At 42.5% G+C, this 22028-nt stretch overlaps 2 protein-coding genes across 2 annotated transcripts; both read left to right on the top strand.

The window, feature by feature from the left end:
- The first annotated feature begins 19387 nt into the window (after nt 1-19387).
- Nucleotides 19388-20626, top strand: LOC125776098 (uncharacterized). Its single transcript, XM_049446983.1, has one exon. It carries the CDS (start codon nt 19388-19390, stop codon nt 20624-20626), a length of 1239 nt encoding a protein of 412 aa, XP_049302940.1.
- Nucleotides 20627-20908: 282 nt separating this feature from the next.
- Nucleotides 20909-21949, top strand: LOC125776099 (uncharacterized). Its single transcript, XM_049446984.1, has one exon. It carries the CDS (start codon nt 20909-20911, stop codon nt 21947-21949), a length of 1041 nt encoding a protein of 346 aa, XP_049302941.1.
- Nucleotides 21950-22028: the final 79 nt, after the last annotated feature.

Genomic DNA, 22028 nt, shown 5'->3' on the forward strand with positions numbered 1-22028 from the left:
AAACTTACCAATAAAATATGAAAACGGAGGGATTTGTGGCATCGTTCAAGACCACTTATAAAAAATGTTAAGCAATGAAAATTAAATAAATTTATGAAATTTAAAAGTATTTGATGAAACGTTTTGTAATGTGATGCATCATAGTATTGTTTTCAATGGACAATGGTTAAAAACATTTAATGATTAAGAGCTAAAAAGCTGAAATCCTTTTATTGGGTATTAAAAGTTCAAAATTCAGTTCTTCTAATATACTGTTACAAAAGTAGTATTAAGTTATATTTGTATTACTATATGCATCCCTGATTATGAACAATAGCTGTAGGTATATGGAATAGCATTTGTCTTGTTGTAGACATCTGGCGCCACGGCTGTCTGCTCGTCGAAACAATAGACATCTGGCGCCGCACTGTCTGCTTGTCTAGGTAAACAATTGCTGAGTCTGGCGCCGCGACTGTCTGCTTGCGTCTGGCGCCGTATAGCCGTATGTTCTGGTAATTTCCAGACGCGATATTCTAGAAGGACACGTCGGCATCAGCGAGAAGTGCGTGGCTATATAAGCCGTGGCAGCGCCAACGTAATCAATCAGTGCTAAGAGTAAACTGCTATAGTGTAGACGAGTTGTGAAATAAAGAGTTGTTGAATTAAATTAAACAGTGTTGATTTTATTTGTCAATCCAGAGATACGAACCTAACAAAGTAAACTAGCAAGAGTAAATTCGTAACAATTGGTGTCAGAAGTGGGATTGTCAAATAATCCAAATTCAAGATGGTTTAAATTCGGAGAATTGAGAATTCAGCAATTAAAAAAGGAACTGGAGGAGCGTAAATTGCCGATAAGCGGGCAAAAGGCGGATCTGCAGGCACGATTACGTGAAGCAATGGAAGCAGATGGAATTAATGTGGACGAGTTCGAATTTGATGGGCCAGAAACTTCTACAAAGGTAGAAGAAAAAGTAGAAGAACAACGAACATCATCAAGTGGAGACATGAACATGCTGTTAGTGGCTTTTAAGCAAATAATAGCTGAAAATATATCACAAATAACAGAAAATGCAGTGCAAACAGAAAATCGTCTGGCACAGCAAATAGCCGAAAATGCAAAAAATGCAGTGCAGGCAGAAAATCGTCTGGCACAGCAAATAACGCAAATAGCTGAAAATACATCACAGTTAGAGTCTCGCCTTACACAACAAATAACTGAAAATAATACGCAGTTAGAAAAGCGTTTGGTACAACAGATTACAGAAAATAATACACAAGTGCAAGAGAAATTTTCAAAATTTGAAGACGAATTAAGCACAATAAAAAATGACGAAGAAAATTTAAGATCAGAATTTCTTCAACTGAATAATCGTGTGCGAGAACTGCAACTACATGGCCCTGCACCATCAACAAATAATCAAAGATTGAAGGCACCCACATTCGATGGAAGTATTCCATTTCAAATTTTCAAACTTCAGTTTGAAAAGACAGCAATGGCCAATAACTGGAATGCAGCGGACAAAGTGGCGTCCTTATTTGTATCATTGAAAGGACCTGCGGCAGAAATCCTTCAGACTATTCCAGACTGTGAACGGGACAACTATGAGGCATTGATGAGTGCGATAGAAAGACGTTATGGTAGTGAGCACCGGAAACAAATATACCAGATCGAACTGCAAAATAGGGGTCAGAAGATGAACGAGTCATTGCAAGAGTTCGCAACTGAAATAGAACGACTGGCTCATTTGGCAAATGCAGATGCACCTGTGGATTACATTGAGAGGGTAAAAATTCAATGTTTCATAAATGGAATTCGTGATGTGGACACCAAACGCGCCACATATGCATGCCAAAAAGAACGTTTGCTGAAACGGTTTCGCACGCCCTCACACAGGAAACAGCTTCCCTACTAAGTAAACCAGCACACAAAGTACAAAGGGTTGAAATGGAACAACCGGCGCTGATGGAAGAAATATTGAAGACTCTGAAGACAATTGCTGCACAGCGAGTAAATACAACAGGCAGATGTTTCAACTGTAGAAAAGCGGGTCACTTTGCCCGAAATTGCAAGATAAAAGTAAACCCATCAAAATGGAAACAACCAACAGAACACCGAAAGAGGATTCACCACAAAATCCGGATGCATTATCACATCGCCCTTGTCCACTGGAATTTAAACATTGCTCCAAATCAGAAGGAAAAGAAGGTATAATCGACGTGCGATCACTGAATATAGAACCTGAAGATGATTGGACTCCTCACCGCATCAGAATCAATCAGCTGGAGGACCCTGATCTTGCAAAGCTGGTAATGGCCAAAGAAAATGGGGTACGACCACCAAAGGAACAAATAAGTAGCGAGAGTCCAACTGCAAAAGCATATTGGGCCCAATGGAACAGCATAAACCTCGTTAATGGATACCTTCATCGTACCTGGGAAAGCGAAGATGGCAAACATTCTCGTCTGCTGATCATAGTACCGAAGTCCATGATCCCAAAAGTATTGAAAGAATATCACAATGGACCTAGTGGAGGGCACCTTGGAATAACAAAAACTGTAGAGAAGATTAAACAACGGTTCTACTGGATCGATTGTCGAGATTCCATAGCAGACTGGATAAGTAATTGCGTAGAGTGCATGGCAGCTAAAGGTCCTAAAGCCAAAAGTCGCGGTAGGCTACAACAGTACAACGTGGGATCACCATTTGAACGAGTCGCAATGGATATTGCAGGTCCGTTCCCAACCAGTACGGCCGGAAACAAATATCTACTGGTTGTCATGGACTATTTCAGTAAATGGCCAGAAGTATATGCCTTACCAAACCAGGAAGCGAAGACCGTAGCCGAAGCGTTTGTAGAAAATTGGATAACAAGGTTCGGAGTGCCCGTCGAATTACACTCAGATCAAGGCAGAAATTTCGAATCTCCCATTTTCCAAGAAGTCTGTACATTATTGGGCATCCACAAGACACGGACAACAGCGTTACACCCACAATCAGATGGGATGGTAGAGAGATTCAACCGAACGCTCGAAGAACATCTGCGGAAAATCGTTGATAAAGACCAACGGAATTGGGACAAGTGCATCCAGATGTTCCTGCTGGCGTATCGTTCAGCGAAGCACGAGACAACTGGTTACACGCCAGCAAAGATTATTTTCGGATCTGATCTGCGACTCCCTGCTGATCTTAAGTTTGGTACGAATCCTACAGCTGTAAGAAATGATGGAGATTATTGTTCTGCCTTAAAGGAAGAAATGAATGAATTGCATCTAATGGTAAGACAGCATACGCATCTGATGAGCAATAAGATGAAGGACCGGTTCGATCAAGCGGCAAATTCAAAAGGTTTTGAAGAAGGTGATCTGGTCCTGTTATACAATCCACTTCGAAAGAAAGGGCTTGTCCCCGAATTGCAGACAGCCTGGGAAGGACCCTATATGGTGATGAAACGACTTAATGACGTGGTATAACCGCATACAAAGAAATGGGAAAGCACGATGTAAAATGAAAGTAGTACATTTGGAGAGGCTCGCCCCATTTGGTTCAAGAGGATTTGTGCCTAATCGGGACGATTAGGCTTTAGTGGAGGGCAGTGTTACAAAAGTAGTATTAAGTTATATTTGTATTACTATATGCATCCCTGATTATGAACAATAGCTATAGGTATATGGAATAGCATTTGTCTTGTTGTAGACATCTGGCGCCACGGCTGTCTGCTCGTCGAAACAATAGACATCTGGCGCCGCACTGTCTGCTTGTCTAGGTAAACAATTGCTGAGTCTGGCGCCGCGACTGTCTGCTTGCGTCTGGCGCCGTATAGCCGTATGTTCTGGTAATTTCCAGACGCGATATTCTAGAAGGACACGTCGGCATCAGCGAGAAGTGCGTGGCTATATAAGCCGTGGCAGCGCCAACGTAATCAATCAGTGCTAAGAGTAAACTGCTATAGTGTAGACGAGTTGTGAAATAAAGAGTTGTTGAATTAAATTAAACAGTGTTGATTTTATTTGTCAATCCAGAGATACGAACCTAACAAAGTAAACTAGCAAGAGTAAATTCGTAAAATACTTTAAAACGATTTAAATAGTTTCTCCATATTGTTACGAATTTACTCTTGCTAGTTTACTTTGTTAGGTCCGTATCTCTGGATTGACAAATAAAATCAACACTGTTTAATTTAATTCAACAACTCTTTATTTCACAACTCGTCTACACTATAGCAGTTTACTCTTAGCACTGATCCATTACGTTGGCGCTGCCACGGCTTATATAGCCACGCACTTCTCGCTGATGCCGACGTGTCCTTCTAGAATATCGCGTCTGGAAATTACCAGAACATACGGCTATACGGCGCCAGACTAAGCAGACAGTCGCGGCAATTGTTTAACTAGACGAGCAGACAGTGTGGCGCCAGATGTCTACAAATGCTATTCCATATACTTACAGCTATTGTTCATAATCAGGGATGCATATAGTAATACAAATACAACTTAATACTACTTTTTTGTAACAATATAATAAATAACCACTACATAGTAATTTTTATTCGTACTCAATGTTGGCTGTTTTAATTTAAAATGCCCAAAAATTTTTATTTTGTTAGATCTGGCCACAATGGAAAATGTTATAAAAAACGCTTATTTTGAGGCGCTCTCACACTGGAATAAGTTGGGCATCCCATTATCCCTGGCCGCAACCAGAGATAAAGAGATGTTTAACTCCTCTCTCACTGGAAGTGAGAGAACAATTGCTAAACGTCAAAACCTACTGAACTTTGACAGCTAATCGAGTTCAGTAGGTTTTGACGTTTATCAATTGGAAACGAGCGATGGCCAGATTGAAATCTTACCAAAAAAATATGTAAACGGAGGGATTTGTTGCATCGTTTAAGACCACTTATAAAAATGAAAAACAATGAAAATTAAATAAATTTGTGGAATTTAAAGGTATTTGATGAAAGGTTTTGTAATTTGAGGCATCATAGTATTGTTTTCAATGGACAATGATTAAAAACATTTAACGATTGAGAGCTAACAGGATTAAATTCTTTTATTGGGTATTGAAAGGTCAAAATTCAGTACTTGTAATATACATTAAAAAGATTTAAATAGTTTCTCCATATAATAAATAACCACTACATAGTAATTTTTATTCGTACCAAATGTTGGGTGTTTAATTTAAAATGCCAAAAATTCTTATTTTGTTCGATCTGGCCATAATGGAAAATGTTATAAAAAACGCTTATTTTGAGGCGCTCTCACACTGGAATAAGTTTAACAACCCTTTATCCCTGCAGTCTACAGTAATGGCAGAGATAATGAGATGTCCAACTCCTCTCTCACTGGAAGTGTGAGAACAATTGCTAAACGTCAAAACCTACTGAACTTTGACAGCTAATCGAGTTCAGTAGGTTTTGACGTTTAGCAATTGGAAACGAGCGATGGCCAGATTGAAAACTTTCCAAAAAAATATGTAAACGGAGAGATTTGTTGCACTTACAAAATATGTAAAACAATGAAAATTAAATAAATTTATCAAATCTAAATGTATTTGACGAAACATTTTGTAATATCAAGCATCATAGTATTATTTTCAATGGAAAATTATTAAAAACATTTATTGATTAAGAGCTTAAAAGCTTAAAACCTTTTATTGGGTATTAAAAAGTCAAAAGTCAGTTGTTTTAACATGCCATACAAAGATTTAAATAGATTCTCTATGTATTAAATAACCACTAAATAGTAATTTTTATTCTTACTAAATGTTGGGTGTTTTAATTTAAATGTCCAAATATTTGTATTTTGTCCAATCTGGCCATAATGGAAAATGTTATAAAAAACGCTTATTTTGAAGCGCTCTCACACTGGAATAAGTTGGGCATCCCATTATCCCTGGTAATGGTGTCGCGCATGAACGAGCAGTTTTGGAAAGAGTTCTTTGAACTCTATCGAAGTTTTCCAGAACTGTGGCAGGTAAAAAGCGAGTGCTACAAAAACAAAAAGAATGCAGCTTATGAAGTGCTTCTAACAAAATTAAAAGAAATTGATCGTAACGCTAGAAATAGAAATAGAATGATATTTGAGGTTCTGCACCGCGACCTAGGGTCTATTGTGCCCTCCCCTATATCACATGACCTCCCAGAGCCCCAGCAGCCTGAATAATTCCAGTAGTTTACCGGGTGCCAGTGAGGTGATGTGATCCCTGCTGATGTATACTGAATCCAGGGCCTTGAGCTTTTTTCCACAGAGTGCTGAGCAATCTAGGATTAAGTGTGGTGGTGTTTCCGGCTCCAAGTCGCAGTTCGTCGGCCTTCTCATTTCCTTCCACTCCCTTGTGCCCAGGTACCCAAATTAGGTGCACCCGGTTGCGCAAGGACAGGCGGTTTAGCCTTTCTACACATTCCTCGACTAAAAGTGATTTGGTCTCGAACGACAGGATCGCTTTTAGTGCCGCTTGACTATCACTGAGAATAGCTATGCGCTGGTTGCGATAGTTGCGGCTGAGGTTAACTTCGGCGCACTGACTGATGGCAAAAACTTCAGCCTGGAAGATGCTCGGGTAGCAGCCCATAGGGATGGACATCTTAGTATGTGGACCCACTATGCCTGCCCCAATGCCTTCCGGTGTTTTTGAGCCATCAGTGTACCATTGAATGGTACTGTCCTCCAGCAGCCTTTCCAGAGTGGAGTCCTTCCACTCCGTTTTGCTGCCTAGAGTTACTGTGAAGTTCTTCTTAAAGCTTATTTTCTTTGATGTGCCGTCTCTTGGGAGGAGGGCTAGCGGTGTGCTTTCCGCTAAAGCATCCATCTGTTTAGAGGACACTATCTTCCCTCTTCCACAGCCTTCTGCTGACATTAGTAGCATGGTGTGTTTAGCTGCTAGCTTGATCACCTCATGCAGCGGTGTGAGCTCTAGTATGACTTCCAGTGCCACCGTGGGGCATGTGCGCATTGCCCCCGTAGCACAGACACAGGCAAGTCTCTGCAGCTTTGTTAGTCTCTGAATCACAGAGGACTGTGCTGCTTTGTTAGCCCAGGCAACCGCTCCATAGGTGATAATAGGCCTTACTATCATGGTATACAGCCATCTGATGATGTTAGGCTTGCATCCCCATGACCTGCCGGCCAGGCGTCTACATATCATGAGTGCTCTAGTTGCTTTGGACAACGTTAAGTCCATTTCCACCTCTGTGCCCCCAATTGTTAGGGACCTCAGGCCCGGAAGAGATGTCCGCCTAGTGAATGGGACCACGGTGGTTTTTGCTGGGTTGATGTTTAGTCCTACCGTGGTGCACCATCCTTTCGCCAGGTTTAGGCCCCTTTGAACAATGTCACAGAGAGTGTTCTCAAATCTGCCTCTCGCCATTAAGACAATGTCGTCCGCGTATCCCTGACAGCGGATTCCATTGCTGCTGAGCAGCTCGAGTAGTTCGTCTACTATCAGGCTCCATAGCAAAGGGGACAGTACTCCGCCCTGTGGGCAGCCCCTCGTGGTGCCAAGACGTATCTTACTATTCCCTACCGATGTTTCTGCAACCCTCGTGCGCAGAAGGGCTTCTATCCATCTGCGTATCGTGGGGTTGACGTTCCTTCTCTCGAGTGCCTTGATCACGCTAGTGTGGGACGCGTTATCAAAGGCACCTTCAATATCAAGGAAGGCGCAGATCGCAACCTCGCCATTGTCCAGCGAATCCCGTAGCTCAGACGTGAGTTGGTACAGAGCAGTGTTCGTTGATCTACCCGCTCTGTACGCATGTTGTCTGGCATGTAGGGGTGCGATCCTTAGCACTTCCGATCTAATGTGATTGTCTAGAACTTTTTCCATCCCTTTCAGCATAAAGGATGTGAGACTTATAGGCCGAAACGATTTGGCTAACGAGTAGTCTCTCTTCCCTATCTTGGGGATGAAAATTACTTTTGCTGTTCTCCACGGTTCAGGGATGTACGACAACGCCAGGCTGTCTCTCATCAGCCCTAGCAGGTGTGGAAGGAGAATATCCATACCCTGCTGCAAGAGGGCCGGGAAGACGCCGTCCACTCCCGGTGACTTGTAGCTCGAAAAGGAGGCCAGTGCCCACCTGACCGAGTCTGCAGTGAACAGGTTCCTCGCAGTCAGCCAGTCTGAGCGGTCCGGCCTATGTGTGACCGAGGTTGGAATTAGGTCCGCTTGAATTGTCCCCGGGAAGTGCGTTTGTAGGAGTGTATCTGCCCTCTCCTCCGCGCTTGTCGTATAAGTCCCGTCTTGTCTTTTTAGGGATAATACTGTGTCCGTCTTACCCTTCGACAACGCCTTGTGCAGTCTTGCTGCCTCAGGGGTCCAGGAGACGCTATCACAGAATTTCTGAAACTGTTTGACTTGGCAAGCCTAATCTCCTTGTTGTAGTCTGTTAGGTGCCGTTTGTAGTCCTCCCAGCTGCCTGTGCGCTTGGCTTTGTTGAATAGCCTGCGCACTTTAAGTCTGAGGGCTGAGAGTTTACTGGACCACCAGGGGCAGCTTTGTTTACTGGTGGTCGTTCTCACTGGACAGGCACAATGATAGGCGTCCACAATGGATCGGTTTATGGCACTCAGTCTGCACTCCAGTCCATCTGTGGTTGACCTACCATCCGCCTGCTCCACTACGCTTATGCTTATATTATTGCTTAAAACTTCTTTGAAAGTACCCCAGTTCGTATTTCGCGGGGTACGAGTCGGAGGTCTGTCCCCGACTGCCACCCCCAGAACGAAACGGATGATCCTGTGATCTGACAGTGAGGGCTCTGTTGACACCCGCCACTGTGAGATCAGCCCGGTCATGCTGTCGTTACTTAGGGTGATGTCCAGGACTTCCCTGCGAACACTAGTTACAAAGGTGGGCTCACACCCTACATTCTCTATACTAATACTATTACTAAGTATGAACTCAAGAAGTGACTCACCCCTCACGTTGCAGTCCGTGCTACCCCATTCCGTGTGATGCGCATTGGCATCGCATCCTATGGTCAAGGGAAGATTGTTGGCCCTGCAATACTCCACCAGACTGAGTATCGATGGGGGGGGGGGTGCTGTGGCTATTTCTCCCGGGAAGTACGCGGATGCGAGGACGAAGTCCGACCCTTCCCTGTCCTTCACCTGCACCGCCACCAGATCTTGCGTTAGAAACTCTGAAATACAGAAAAAGTCTATATCGGCTCTAACGACTACACAGGAACGGGGTCTCTCGCTGGAGAGATCCCAGATTACCTTGCTATTTCTCGTGTTGAGGCCTCTTACCTCTCCTCTGAAAACCCAGAGTTCCTGGATTAGAAGGACGCTCAGGTTATCCGAGATGAACCTCTTCACGATGACTGCCGAGGCCGCCGATGCGTGATGCAGGTTCACCTGAGCCACTTCCATGCCGGTTCCAGAGCTTATAGTGCTGGCTCTATCAGAGACAGATCTTCGTCCACGATGTCTTCCTCGACCTGCATCTCCAGCCCCTCCAGAAGCTCCTGGGTTGATGGTAGCGTGCCTCCTTGCTCGTTGGGGGGCTCGTTGCTGTTGTCACCAGCCGCGGTGGTGGCCTCAACCTGCCCAGCCGGGGTGGGTTCGTTGGGGGACTCATTTTGCCCTCCCGAAACCTCAGCCGCAGTTGCCTCATGCTCTGCTTGGTGGGTTACGGGTGGAGCCGGTGTTTCGGTCGTCCCCGTCGTAGCTCCCTGGCTTGATGACGTGGTCTTGGGCCTCCATGGCCTCACGACAATCTTGCCGAAGCGGAAATTCAATCTGAATCCCTTCTGCCGAATGTACTTATAGGACTCATCGTCCATCGTTATGTTGAGGTTCCATCCGGAACCCTCAACCTTGCTCGATACGACTTTCCACGCCGAGGTACTTAAACCTTCATTCTGGTTCCTTACCAGATTGAGCGCGATGTCATAGCCTTTGTCTGCGCTTCTGGGGAAGAACGCCACCATGCTGTGAAGCTGTGGAATCTCTTCACCCCTTCTTACACTCAGGGCCGGACCGTTCCAACCTTCCAGCCTTGGTATAATCCCTTTCAGCCAGGTGGCCGACTTTTCATTTTGGCAGTCAACCAGCAGCATGCCACCCTTGAAAAATATGCCGTTAAAGGCTCCGGTGAAGCCTACGCCGACAGACAGGGCATCCACAATGCAGTCCTGGAGAGCCGTCAGTTGTTCGGATCCCAGGGCCTCCGCCGGGTAGTTGCGGGGCAAAACAGCCATCCGAATGCTGCTCACAGCCTCTGCATATTTGCGGCTTGCGGTTGGCTGCTGGTTGGGGTTGGAGCGTTTTCCACTGGCCTCTTGTGGTTTGTCCTCTTTTACCCTCTTTGGTCTTGGTGGCTCCTGAGGTGTTATTTGGCCACACTTCCTCTTATCCATTCTAGGTGCCTCTTGGGGCGCCGGTCTTGCTTCACTCCGTCCCTCTAGCGAGGCAGCGTGAGCTCGGCGACGCCTTCGATTTCTGCGCCTGGTTGCCGCCGATCCACCGTTGGCGCCTGTGCGCTGTTCTTTGTTGGGAGAGGGGTTGTACCCACTGCTCCTACTCAGAGCACGCTTTTCAGCTGACTCTGGTGTCAAGCCGTCCTCCAGGAATCTTAGGTACCACTTAAGAGTGGCTCCGCTCATTCCTGCTCTGCGAGGATCGCCATGACCTCCTGGCTGTCCTGGCTCCGGGGTACGCGGAATGTTCCCTCGTTGCCTTCTCCGTTTCCGTTCACCCCTTGATTCCACTTTCGTGAAACCACCCTCCTCTCCGCAGTCGGTCCTGCTCGAGGGGGTTGCGGGGGCAGCATTTACGCGCTTTACCGTGGTCTTCACTGACTTACCACGCTGTGCACTGCTGCGGGAGGGCACATCGTCGTCGTCCCGTGCGTGCCTCTCAAAGAGTGCTCGCTCTTCGGGCGACAGGGCATCCAGGAAGCTAGACTTTTTCCTAGTTCCTGGGCCACTCTTGCTTGCAGTGCTACTGCTGCTGCTGCTTTTGTCCGTTGTTGCAATTGTTGTTGTTGTTGTTGCGGTTGTCGATGTTGTTTTTGCCGTTGTCGTTGCCGTTGTTGTTGCCGTTGTTTGTTTGTTGTTGTTAGTTGTTTTGTTGTTTTGTTGTTGTTCCATCTTTTTCTTACGACCGTTTGGCCCGTGTTGTGGGCCTCCCGGTCTAGTCTACAATAAGGGGAATCTGAAAGTCCGCTGCGCCAGAGCCCCTTGACGCAGTAAGGCCACCGTTACTTCCCAATGCGGCCCGGTATTGGGAAGGCTCCGTACGAATACAGCCGAATTGACCTCCTGGCTGCAAATCATCCAATGGGCACGGGTCGCATAACACCCTGGATTAGGAGGTGGTAGCTCTTGGTCGCCGCGCACATGCGGCCTCTGCCATCCCCCAGGGGAGATGCTAAGCAGCATCATCCCTGGTGGATGGGGGATGCCGTGCTGTGCTGCGGTTTAAGCCTCTGCACCACGACAAGGTGGCTACCATTCGCAGAGGATCGTAACGCTAGCTTGGACAATTTAAAATGTAAAATTAATTCATTTCATTTCATTCATTTGTAATGCTTTGGGCAAGATATTTCCAGTTCTTTTAACAAATTTGTATGCGAGCGTGTTGGTCTTTTCTTACGCCAATCTTGCACCCAAATTCGTTTTTTCTTGCCACTTTTTGCAATTTCTTCCTCTTCCTCCTTTTCTAAAATTTCTTCAATCAGAAGAGCTGCCACTAATGCGCTTGCCATGTTTATTCGTTAAAAGCTGAACGAAAATGAAGTTCACACACATGCATGACCGTGTGAACGAAAACGTCAAACTTGTACATCAAGCCATGTTCGCAAGCATGTGTGACCGTGTAAAGGCCGCTTGAGAGAGAGAGTTTTGGCTTGTAAGCTGCTTATACTATGTTCAGACCGACACTTAATCACACGATTTCGGCTGTTGAATGGATTATCCCACTAATCTTAAAAATTTATCAAGATTTCGCCATACAAAAATGACAGTTCCAAATCACTTCATTGAAATGATTTGAAACTGATCCACGCTAAATCTGTCCGTGCGACTCTGATTTTGCGCAATCTACTTGTCAGCACTGGAAAAATACTAGTCAGCACTGGAAAACTATTACATTATCACAGCTGATTTAGACACTACAAAGGGAAAAAAATGTAAACAAACAAATTTTTTTTAAAACAATGAATCTAATTTCACCTGAAAATCGACCAAGCAAATGAAAAAATGCATCCATTATTTCTATTATATGGAAAATATTAAAAAAAGACGGCTTTTATTTCAAAATACTATATGACAATCTTTTCTTTTGATAAATATTAAGCGATGTGAATTCATGAATGACAATAACAGCTGTTTTTTGATCTTTCTAACGGCAGTGAGAACACTGTTGGATTATGAAATGCTTAAATGTAATCTAATCTTTGAAATTTTCGGTCTGAACATAGTATTAGCTTGTATGAAGTATATATTCACAAGTGTTTGCTTATGAGCTCACAATACTTATGAATCTTTGCTTATGCCGGCCATAGACCACACAAGTAAACTGCACAAGTCTAGCGCTGCACAGTGCGTTTGTGTAGTGTAGTGGGGTGTTTGTGCTACTTGTGCGGTGAACCGGGGTCGAATCGTTACATCCGTGCACGGATCGGCAAACGTACGAAAGAAAATTACGTGATACGTCAATCGTATGCGATGATTGGCATTATGACAGAGAACGTCTACTCTGACGTTCTCTGAGTAAACTGCTATAGTGTAGACGAGTTGTAAAATAAAGAGATTTGGTTGAAGTGAATTAAACGGCTTTTGGTTTCATTTGTCAATCCAGAGATACGAACCCAGTAAAGTAAAACTAGCAAGGAGTAAATTCGCAACAATATAATTATCGCGTCGTCTATACAACGGATAACTAATAACTGATTCTTTCGTTGATTGTACAAAATCCTTTGGAAACTCTTTGTTTTGTCCGGTGTCACTTTCACATAAAGTTATCAAAATATTAGTATGAGCCAAACCTCTTTTTTGAAATTTGACTGTCTATACCTACCTACATATAAGAGCCTCAACTTTGTCAAATACATCTTTATTCCATTCTCATATTCAGAAATCAATTATTTTAATTTAGATTTAAACACACGCACATCTATTTCAGGTCTATATGAGAATAAGATGACTCATTAGGATCACTTACAATCTCCGGTCAATTCAGATTACAAGTCATTGTAACAAACGATGGCTTGCCAAGAGCTGAGCAATTGACATTGCATCTATGTAATTTTGATACATGTTTCTCAGAGACCTAGTGGAGGATGATGGCAAAATCACTTTACGACCTAGGTTAACATTTCCTATTTGATTCGTTTGCAAGTAATCAGTAATATTGCTAATATATACTGCTGCTCTCAAATCCACTTGATTGTATCACTGTGATTGTATAAAATGTAGTCGACATCCTTCTATTTTAACATATGTACCTGAAATGCAAAATAACGTAACATAACTTTTCGTAGGTTTACAGGAGAAGCAAAAAACCGTATAAAAAGAAAACCCTTTTGAGATATTGAAACAAAATTTTCAAATCTGAATTAACAGGAAACTATAAGTATATTTTAGAAAAAAAAAATAAAGAAAAAATTAAGCAAATTTTATAGTAGGTGTCTTACGTTATTTTGAATTTTCATTTCTGAAACAAAATAACGTATGATCAATCTAAATTTGTATTAAAATTAAAAAATTGAATATTAAAACTTTTTTTAATTTTAAATAAAAACAGTTGCAAGTTTTTCATATTTCATGTTATTTTTATTATTAATATGTACATATGGTACTAGAAAAAATTTAAATATTTCAAGCTAAAAAAAGAGGATAATGTTTAATTATTATTTATTAAATAACTAATTATTCAAAAGGTACATTATCATAAAAGTAATAACAGTCTGCTGGAATTAAAGCTTCTATGTCCTGCAGATGTTGCCATTTCTTCTTAGTTATTGTTAAACTTTGTAAAAGCATAGACTGCTGAATTCCTAAAAAAGCGCGGGTCACTTGGATCATGGAGTCGCTAAATCGAACTCTGGCGTAAGAAGCCGTTGGAGAAAAGGGTTAGTGAGCATCTTCACGGATGGGTCAAAGGTGGAGGGGTCTGCTGTCAGGAGCTCTCTATCAACTCCAGTAGATTTACTACTCCGGAGTGCAGCCTCCTTCAGAGAAGTGACCATCGACTCAGATAGCAGGGCGGCGATTCCAGCCTTGAACTCATTAACAATGAGAGAATTCAGAGCTGATCGAAGACCTAACCTCGCTATCAATAGCATCGAGTGTCTTGTGATAAGAATGATATGAACGCCAGACCACAGCGGAATCGCAGGAAATATGAGCTAGCAAGAAGAGGCACCATAGAACCGCTATCGGTAGCTGGGCGTCGCGAAAGCTTGGTCAGCGCTGGGCCACAATTTTACACACGCTGTCCTCATTGCCCTATTGGCTTCTACCCAGTAAAGCTGGGAATCCTACCAGACGCCATCTGCAGAAGCTGTATGGAAGAAGATTAGGTGGAAGCAACTCAACACTTCCTTCTTGACTGGCTTGCGTTAGTGAGGTCAAGACTTAATCACTTGGGGGCGTATACCTTCAAATATCCCACCGAACAGGCGGGAAGCGTTTTGTTAATTTATAAGTTCGAACACACAAACGGCTACATATATCGCTCATTTGCTGCAAGACCGGCATAAATCAAAAAACGTGATTTTTGAGTTAATGCTGCAGAATTGTTCGTTATATCATACTTCATGTTGAGTGAAAAATTCGTATGAATACCTCTTATATGCTCCGCTTGAGAAGAGGTGTAAGGTTGGAGTCACCGTGTAAGGTTGTAGTCAGTTGAAAACTTTAAACGCGTTTTCTGGAGAATCGATTTTTTTGACTTATACCGGTCTTGCAGCAAATGAGCGATATGTACTATATATAGTAGTCCACGTCCGATCAACCATGTAGCCTAAACTAACCAAAGCACATTGAACTTAATCACTAAAAATAAACATAAACAATAAATGAAGGCTAACTTCGATATAAAAAAAAACAAACACTCTGTTATATTTACATACATGAGTGATGATACGTTATTTTGTTTAACGAAATCAAGCACTTGATGATACGTTTTTTTGAATTTTTAATATAGCTTGGGTATTTTTGCTCTCAGAAGCTTAAAATTTGTGACACATATGTATGTAATATGATGTGGTGAATCGTAATCAGTAAAAAACTCAATTTTGAATTTGATGATACGTTATTTTGCATCTCAGGTGACGATATGCATGTATGTACATATCAACAATGTACTGGAATAATAGTTTTTGAGATTTATGCAAAATGCTGCAATGGTCCCTTATCTTCGTGGTCATGGCAATAGCCATACAAATAACTTTCATTATAACAATGTTCCTTCATTGTACGAAATGAAAGAATAAATGGATTAATTCTATCGAATCCAACAGAAACAGTCTCATTAAAACAGCATCGTAAGTTTTATTTGATTGTTCTCGCATTCTATATTCAACAGCCGTATTGACATCGTAAAAATACAACTGGGCAAAATACAAATGTTGTGACTTGTGACCATGGGTAATAAATTCGAAAAGCCGCCAGCGTCAACTGATCTAATGCAACACGAACAATCTGTTCTTCGGCAATCACGATCGAGTAATCGGTATGGGTGGCTTCGATTCCAATCGTATCATGCCAGTTCATAGCGTTGCGAGGATTGTTTGAATTGATGTGAAACTTTGGGTAAACTATAAGTAAATCTACGAGTAAATCTTTGGGTAAATCTATAAGTACAGCAAACAACAACAATTTTCTGCTGGACTGTTTTGAATCATGTGTGGCAAAAAATGTATCAGCTTTGAAAATGTGCGCATGTTACAAAATTTCGATGCGTAAACAATGGAAATTCCATCGAGTACGTACATACACATCTACATATGTATATTAGGGTGTCCGTTATTTACCAAGTTGGCTATTTCCACTTGGGTAACGTCAAAATCGTTTCTTTTTGACGTAAAAACTATTTTGGAAACAAAGAAAAATTTTTTAGATGCCGTTTAACCCTGCCTAAATAAGGATACTTTTCCCATTTAATTAACATGGGATTTTTACACTATTTAGCAAATAATTCTTATTTCGTACATTATACTCTTTAACTTACCAACAATGCTCAATTCTGCTTCTATTATGAAAAATTGGAAATTTCCAAAAATTGACTTTTCATACAATTCTTTTTTGTTTTGTTTTTCAATATTTTGATTTGTAAATTATTTGAATCGTTCAATTTCGGTCACTTACTTTTTATTCCAGAAAAATTATTGAAAATTATTCAGTGAAAACTTTATGTGTGTTTCAAACGAAGTGATCAATTACAGATTGAAATTTGTTACGAAGCAACGAAGACATCGCGCTAATATCGGTCGGCGTTCTTTTTGCCATCAACGTATGGCAGCCCAAGACACATGAACTACATGAGACTCCCAGGATGCGATGACATATGTGTGGAATTATGGATCGCTGTCAATCAGCAAGCGATCATCACGATAATACAGCAAGACTTTTCAAACAACAGCTACGATGTTTGATGGACTTAATCTAGAAGCAACGTATGTATGCTGGATGTACTCTGTTGAGTTGCAAAAAAGAGGTTTGCCCCACGCACACATTCTTCTTTGAATGGTGGATGGTGGTTACACCAGACCAAATTGATGAAATCATTTCTGCGGAAATTCCTCATGCAGAGAAAGATCCATTATTCTACGAAGCGATGAAAACCAATATGGTGCATGGACCTTGCGGACACCACAATCCCACTTGCAATAAATGCACGAAACATTATCCACGAGCTTTTCTTTCGGAAACGCAAACTGGAAATGATGGATATCCACTCTATGGTCGTAGCTCATCAGACGATAATGGCAGGACATTTACCATTCAACTTAGAGTAGTTAATATCGAAGTCGACAACATATGGATCGTACCATACTCGCCACTATTGTCTAATTCACATTCAGAACTCATGCCAATGTTTGATATTGTAGTTTGGTGAAATCGACTTTTCCGACTGTTGTGCGTTTCGCAGTTCATTTGGAGAATGGCTAAAGAGTGTTTTTCAACCCAGAGAATACAGTACAGCCAGCGGAAGCACTTCCAACAACAAAATTTACATTGACGAGTTTTTTCTCAACTTGCGTCAGTGATTCGTTTGTGAGAACATTGCTCTATTTGGAAATGCCTTGATATTATGCATGGAATGCATCGCCGAAGAAATAGGTACGCATAAAGCAAGGCCAACCAATAGATTGACATCCAGGTGTGTTCTCAACTAATTCCTTAGGACGAATTTACATAATCCACCCGAAAAACGACGATTGCTAATACCTTCGGTTGCTATTGATAAATATACGTGGGCACTGTGAATGGTACGGTGTATGTAACTTTTCGAGAAGCATGCAAGCAATTACAATTGCTGGAACATGATAATAAATGTAATCAAACGATGGACGATTCGATAGCTACTTCGCATGCCACTGAAGTTCGCACACTTTTCGCGATGGTCATTTGCCGAAGACATTTTACATCGTATTGGATAAGAATTGGAAATAGGCAAATTTCAGTTCCAGTGGTTTGATATCAATTCCACCTGCCTTTTGTCAATTCACTTCAACGAAATATGAACTCATCACGAATGTTTATGCCAAATTATCCTAACTACGATTGCATGAGTGCGTGCCAGTTATACGTGGCGAGTTCCCGAGTTGGAAAACCATCTTCTCTGTACATTTACGCTCCGGAATAGAAACCAAAAAAAGTTGTTTATCAAACTGCGTTACATTGAAAAAAATTTAGAAAAATCGAAAATAAAAGATTTTTAACACAACGTAAATTCAACATTCTTTTCATTTCAAAACACATAATTTCATGTAGGCATCACGCGTGAATGGCTGAGCCGATTTGGCTTATTTTTTTTTGTAGTTTTCTAATACTCTGTACAAGGTTCTTATGGAAAAAATATTAAGAAAATCTCTCAGAAAGATTGAAAAATATACATTTCATTTTGCTAAGAGACGAGAACGGCGAAAGCAATCTTCATGAAATTTTCAGAAGTTGTTCGCTGTGGATCTGGAAAGGTTCAGAAATAAAAAAAAAACTTGCATTAGAAAAAGTCGAAAAATTGGAAATTTCCAAAAATTGACTTTTTTCATACAATTCATTTTTCTTTTGTTTTTCAATATTTTGATTTGTATTTGTGGAATTATGGATCGGGGTCAATCAGCAAGCGATCGTCACGTTGTCACAGCACGACTTTTCAAACAACAGTTACGATGTTCTTCTTTGGATGGTGGATAGTGGTAGCTACTTCGCATGCCACTGAAGTTCGCACACTTTTCGCGATGGTCATTTCGACATATCAGCCTTCAAATTCGCGTCAATTGCGGGATACGAAAAAAATTACATTGCCGATGAGATGTTACATTGTATTCGCTAAGAATCGGAAATGGGCAAATTCCGCTCGTCTTGACAATGACACGAAGTCGTGAATTATCCAGTGGAATTTCTAAATTCTTTGGAGAGGCTTGGTATGCCGCAGCATCGCCTCAAAGCGTCTCAAAGTTGGATCTGTCATTATTATGTTTCGCAATCTTCATGCGCCGAAACTGTGTAATGGAACCCAACTGATTGTGACTCAGCTATCGAATAAAAGGGGGCCGAATGCTTGATTCTACGAATTCTTTTGAGTTCCAACGATTTGCCATTTCAGTTCAAACCTATTCAGTTTCTGGGTAAATTGCATTTGAAATGACAATCAACAGGACACAAGGATAGTAGCTAGAAGAGTGTGGGATAAATCTACGGCCAGATATACGTGGCGTGTTCACGAGTTCGAAACCCATCTTCTCTGAACATTTACGCACCAGAAAAGAAACCAAAAAAATTTTGTTCATCAAGCTGCGCTACGTTAAAAAAAAAATAGAAAAATCGCAAATAAATGATTTTCAACATGTTTAGGATTATTTATGTTAGTTTTAAGTTTATTTTCTAATAACATTAAGTCTGATCTGGCAATACTGTTTTATCTAAGCTTTCGATTTCTCATCTCTCTTTTATCATACATTTCTGTTTGTTACTATCTTTGTTTATTCATATTTCGAAGTTACGGTATTTGAAATTCCTTTGAACTCCTATAAATACCGGAGGACATGTATGTAAGAATCCTCTTCTTCTCTGATTGTCACTTAGTGCAGATGGTACTCATCTTAATAAAGCGTTGAGAACTCTACCCGCTGGTAAAAAATAATTATTTAACATTTTGGTGCCTCCTGTGAGGACAAATATTTTTAAATTTATTTTGTAATTGTTTGTTATTGCGGTTGTGTGGTTTCATGGCGGAACTTAATTGGCGATCATCGGCGGTGAAAGCAATAAAGCGCATACATGCACGTGTCTCGGATGGTGCCATGGAAAGCCGTGATATGTTTCATCTCCAACAAGAGCTTAAATCGCTGGAAGCGCATTTTGAGCGTTTCATGGAGAACCATAATCGTTTGGTTGGCGGAGCTACGTCCACCGAGATGGGGCCACATGATGCACTTATGGAATCAGTAGAGGAGCTGTATACTGCGGCATGCAGCAGGCTTAATCGTCTCATCGCATCGTCAAGGGTTGAGTCTAATGTCGCTGACGGAACGCAGAATTGCCCCACGACTTCTCTGGATGGGCATTTAGTTGACCTCAAATTGGACCCGTTAGCTATCCCGTTGTTTGATGGAGACATGTGTAAATGGTTAGCGTTCAAAGATGCCTTTGAAACACTGGTGCACAATTCTACATATCCAGAAGCGTTTAAGTTGGGAAAACTTCGGCAGGCGGTAAATGCGGCTACTGTTCCTTTAATTGGTGGAATATATTCAGGTGGTTATCAGGAGGTTTGGAAGGCTCTCAAGGACCGCTATGACAACAAAAAGCAGCTAGCGGAAATACACGTATCCCGTTTTCTTAACCTCAAACCAGCTACCCACGAGTCATCGCAGTCGTTACTGAGTGTTGTGGATACGGTTCATGAGTCGCTGCGTGCATTGCGTGTTATGGACATCCCTATAAATCAGTGGGACGCATTGGCTGTACCAATCGTGGTGGCTAAGCTTCCAGCGGTAACTAAGCGTGACTGGTGTATGAGGTGCTCAACTACAGAGATACCCCAGCTAGAAGATCTATTGAAGTTTCTGGAAAGACGTGCTCATAGCCTAGCTCCTGAACCATCGGTCTCACTAACGGCTTGCCGTCAGCAACGACCACTAAGGGCGCATGTAGCTACCACGGATGCCGCTCTGTGTGCTCATTGCGGGTTAGCGCATCGGCTTGCCAAGTGTCCAGCAATATTGGCTCTTAGTATCGAGCAACGATTTGAAGCTCTTAAGAGATTGAAATTGTGTTACAACTGTTTGCGTTCGAGTCATTCCTATCGTCAGTGTTCGTCTGGTAATTGTCGAAATTGTGGACGCAAGCACAACACAATCCTATGTCGAGACAAGGTCAACAACACATCAACGTTTTCTTCTACAACTACGCCAGCCGTATGCAATAAGGTACCTGCGGAGGTGCCAACAACCACAACAGCATGACTAGCCGCCCCAGCAAAGCCTCTCGCTGCCAATCCAAAGCCGATAACTCTTTTAGCAACAGCGCGTGCATATGCCTTTGGAGAAGCATCGGTGCAGCGAGTGGCACGCGTTCTGTGTGATCCCGGATCACAGGTTAGCTTTATAACGGATCGTCTAGCAAACTGTTTGCAGCTATATCGACGAAAATGTGACTTGATGGTAGAAGGTGTAGGTGCGACCATCAATACTCGAGTGAAAGGCAGCGTTAAGTTCACTCTGAGATCAACAACATCTAATTTTGAAATGCGAATTGACGCCTTGGTTTTATCGTCCATTACTTCACCGACTCCAGCAGTGAAGGTTGACATGAACCAATGGCCATACTTGAGAGGCATAGATTTGGCGGACAACCAGTTTGGTACGCCTGGAATTATCGACGTTCTTATTGGCGCGGACGTGTGGGGGCGTCTCATAGAGGGTGAAGTCATCGGTGGAAGACCAGACGAACCTTTTGCCCAGCGTACCCGCTTCGGATGGGTGGTGTTTGGTCCAGCAGCAGTGACCCTTCCTGCAAAGGAATCATTGCTCACACTCACCACTTCGCTAGACAGGGAGGACCACCGGTTGGAGGAACTGGTGTCAAAGTTCTGGCAAATGGAAGAAATAGCGGTGGTTGACAATCTGCCAGAGAACGAGTGTGAGCAGATTTTCGATACCACTCATAGCCGTACCCCAGACGGCCGTTATATGGTACAGTTACCCTTACGGCGAAAGGCAACGGAACTGGGTGACTCGTACACACTGGCACTACAGCAATTTTATAGACTAGAGCGTCGTATGGTTTCGGATCCAGTCCTTAGAGAAAACTACATTTCGTTTATGAGGGAGTATGCAGCACTTGGTCACATGGAGACAGTACAACCACCTTACAATCACACCAATTGCTACTACATTCCACACCATGCGGTCACAGCTAAGTTCCGCGTAGTGTTCAACGCATCGGCACCTACCAGCACTGGAATCTCACTGAACGATGTCCAACTGGTAGGTCCAACGCTTCAGGATTCGTTGAGTAGTATTCTTTTACGTTTCCGTCGCTATCGAGTGGCGATAACAGCAGATATAGAGAAGATGTTCCGGCAAGTGCTGGTTGCACCTGAACATCGCGACTATCAACGAATTATATGGCGTGAGTCTCCTGCAGACGATATCCGAGTATATCGCCTGAAGACTATAACATATGGTATGGCATGTAGTCCTTACAATGCAGTACGAACTTTACAACAATGTGCTTGTGACAACTCCGCTGTGGTTCCTGACGCCCAACAGGCAGCTCGCGCTTGAACTGCCATATTAACTTCGTTTTATGTTGACGACTTCTTGACAAGTTGTGAAAGCGTTATCGATGCAGTGGAGCTGGCTA

This window comes from Bactrocera dorsalis, chromosome 2, assembly GCF_023373825.1.
Source record: "Bactrocera dorsalis isolate Fly_Bdor chromosome 2, ASM2337382v1, whole genome shotgun sequence".
Classification (NCBI taxonomy): Eukaryota; Metazoa; Arthropoda; class Insecta; order Diptera; family Tephritidae; genus Bactrocera; species Bactrocera dorsalis.

Coding starts and splice junctions, on each gene's coding strand:
- LOC125776098 (XM_049446983.1), top strand. CDS start 19,388: ATGGCGGAACTTAATTGGCGATCATCGGCGGTGAAAGCAATAAAGCGC.
- LOC125776099 (XM_049446984.1), top strand. CDS start 20,909: ATGCGAATTGACGCCTTGGTTTTATCGTCCATTACTTCACCGACTCCA.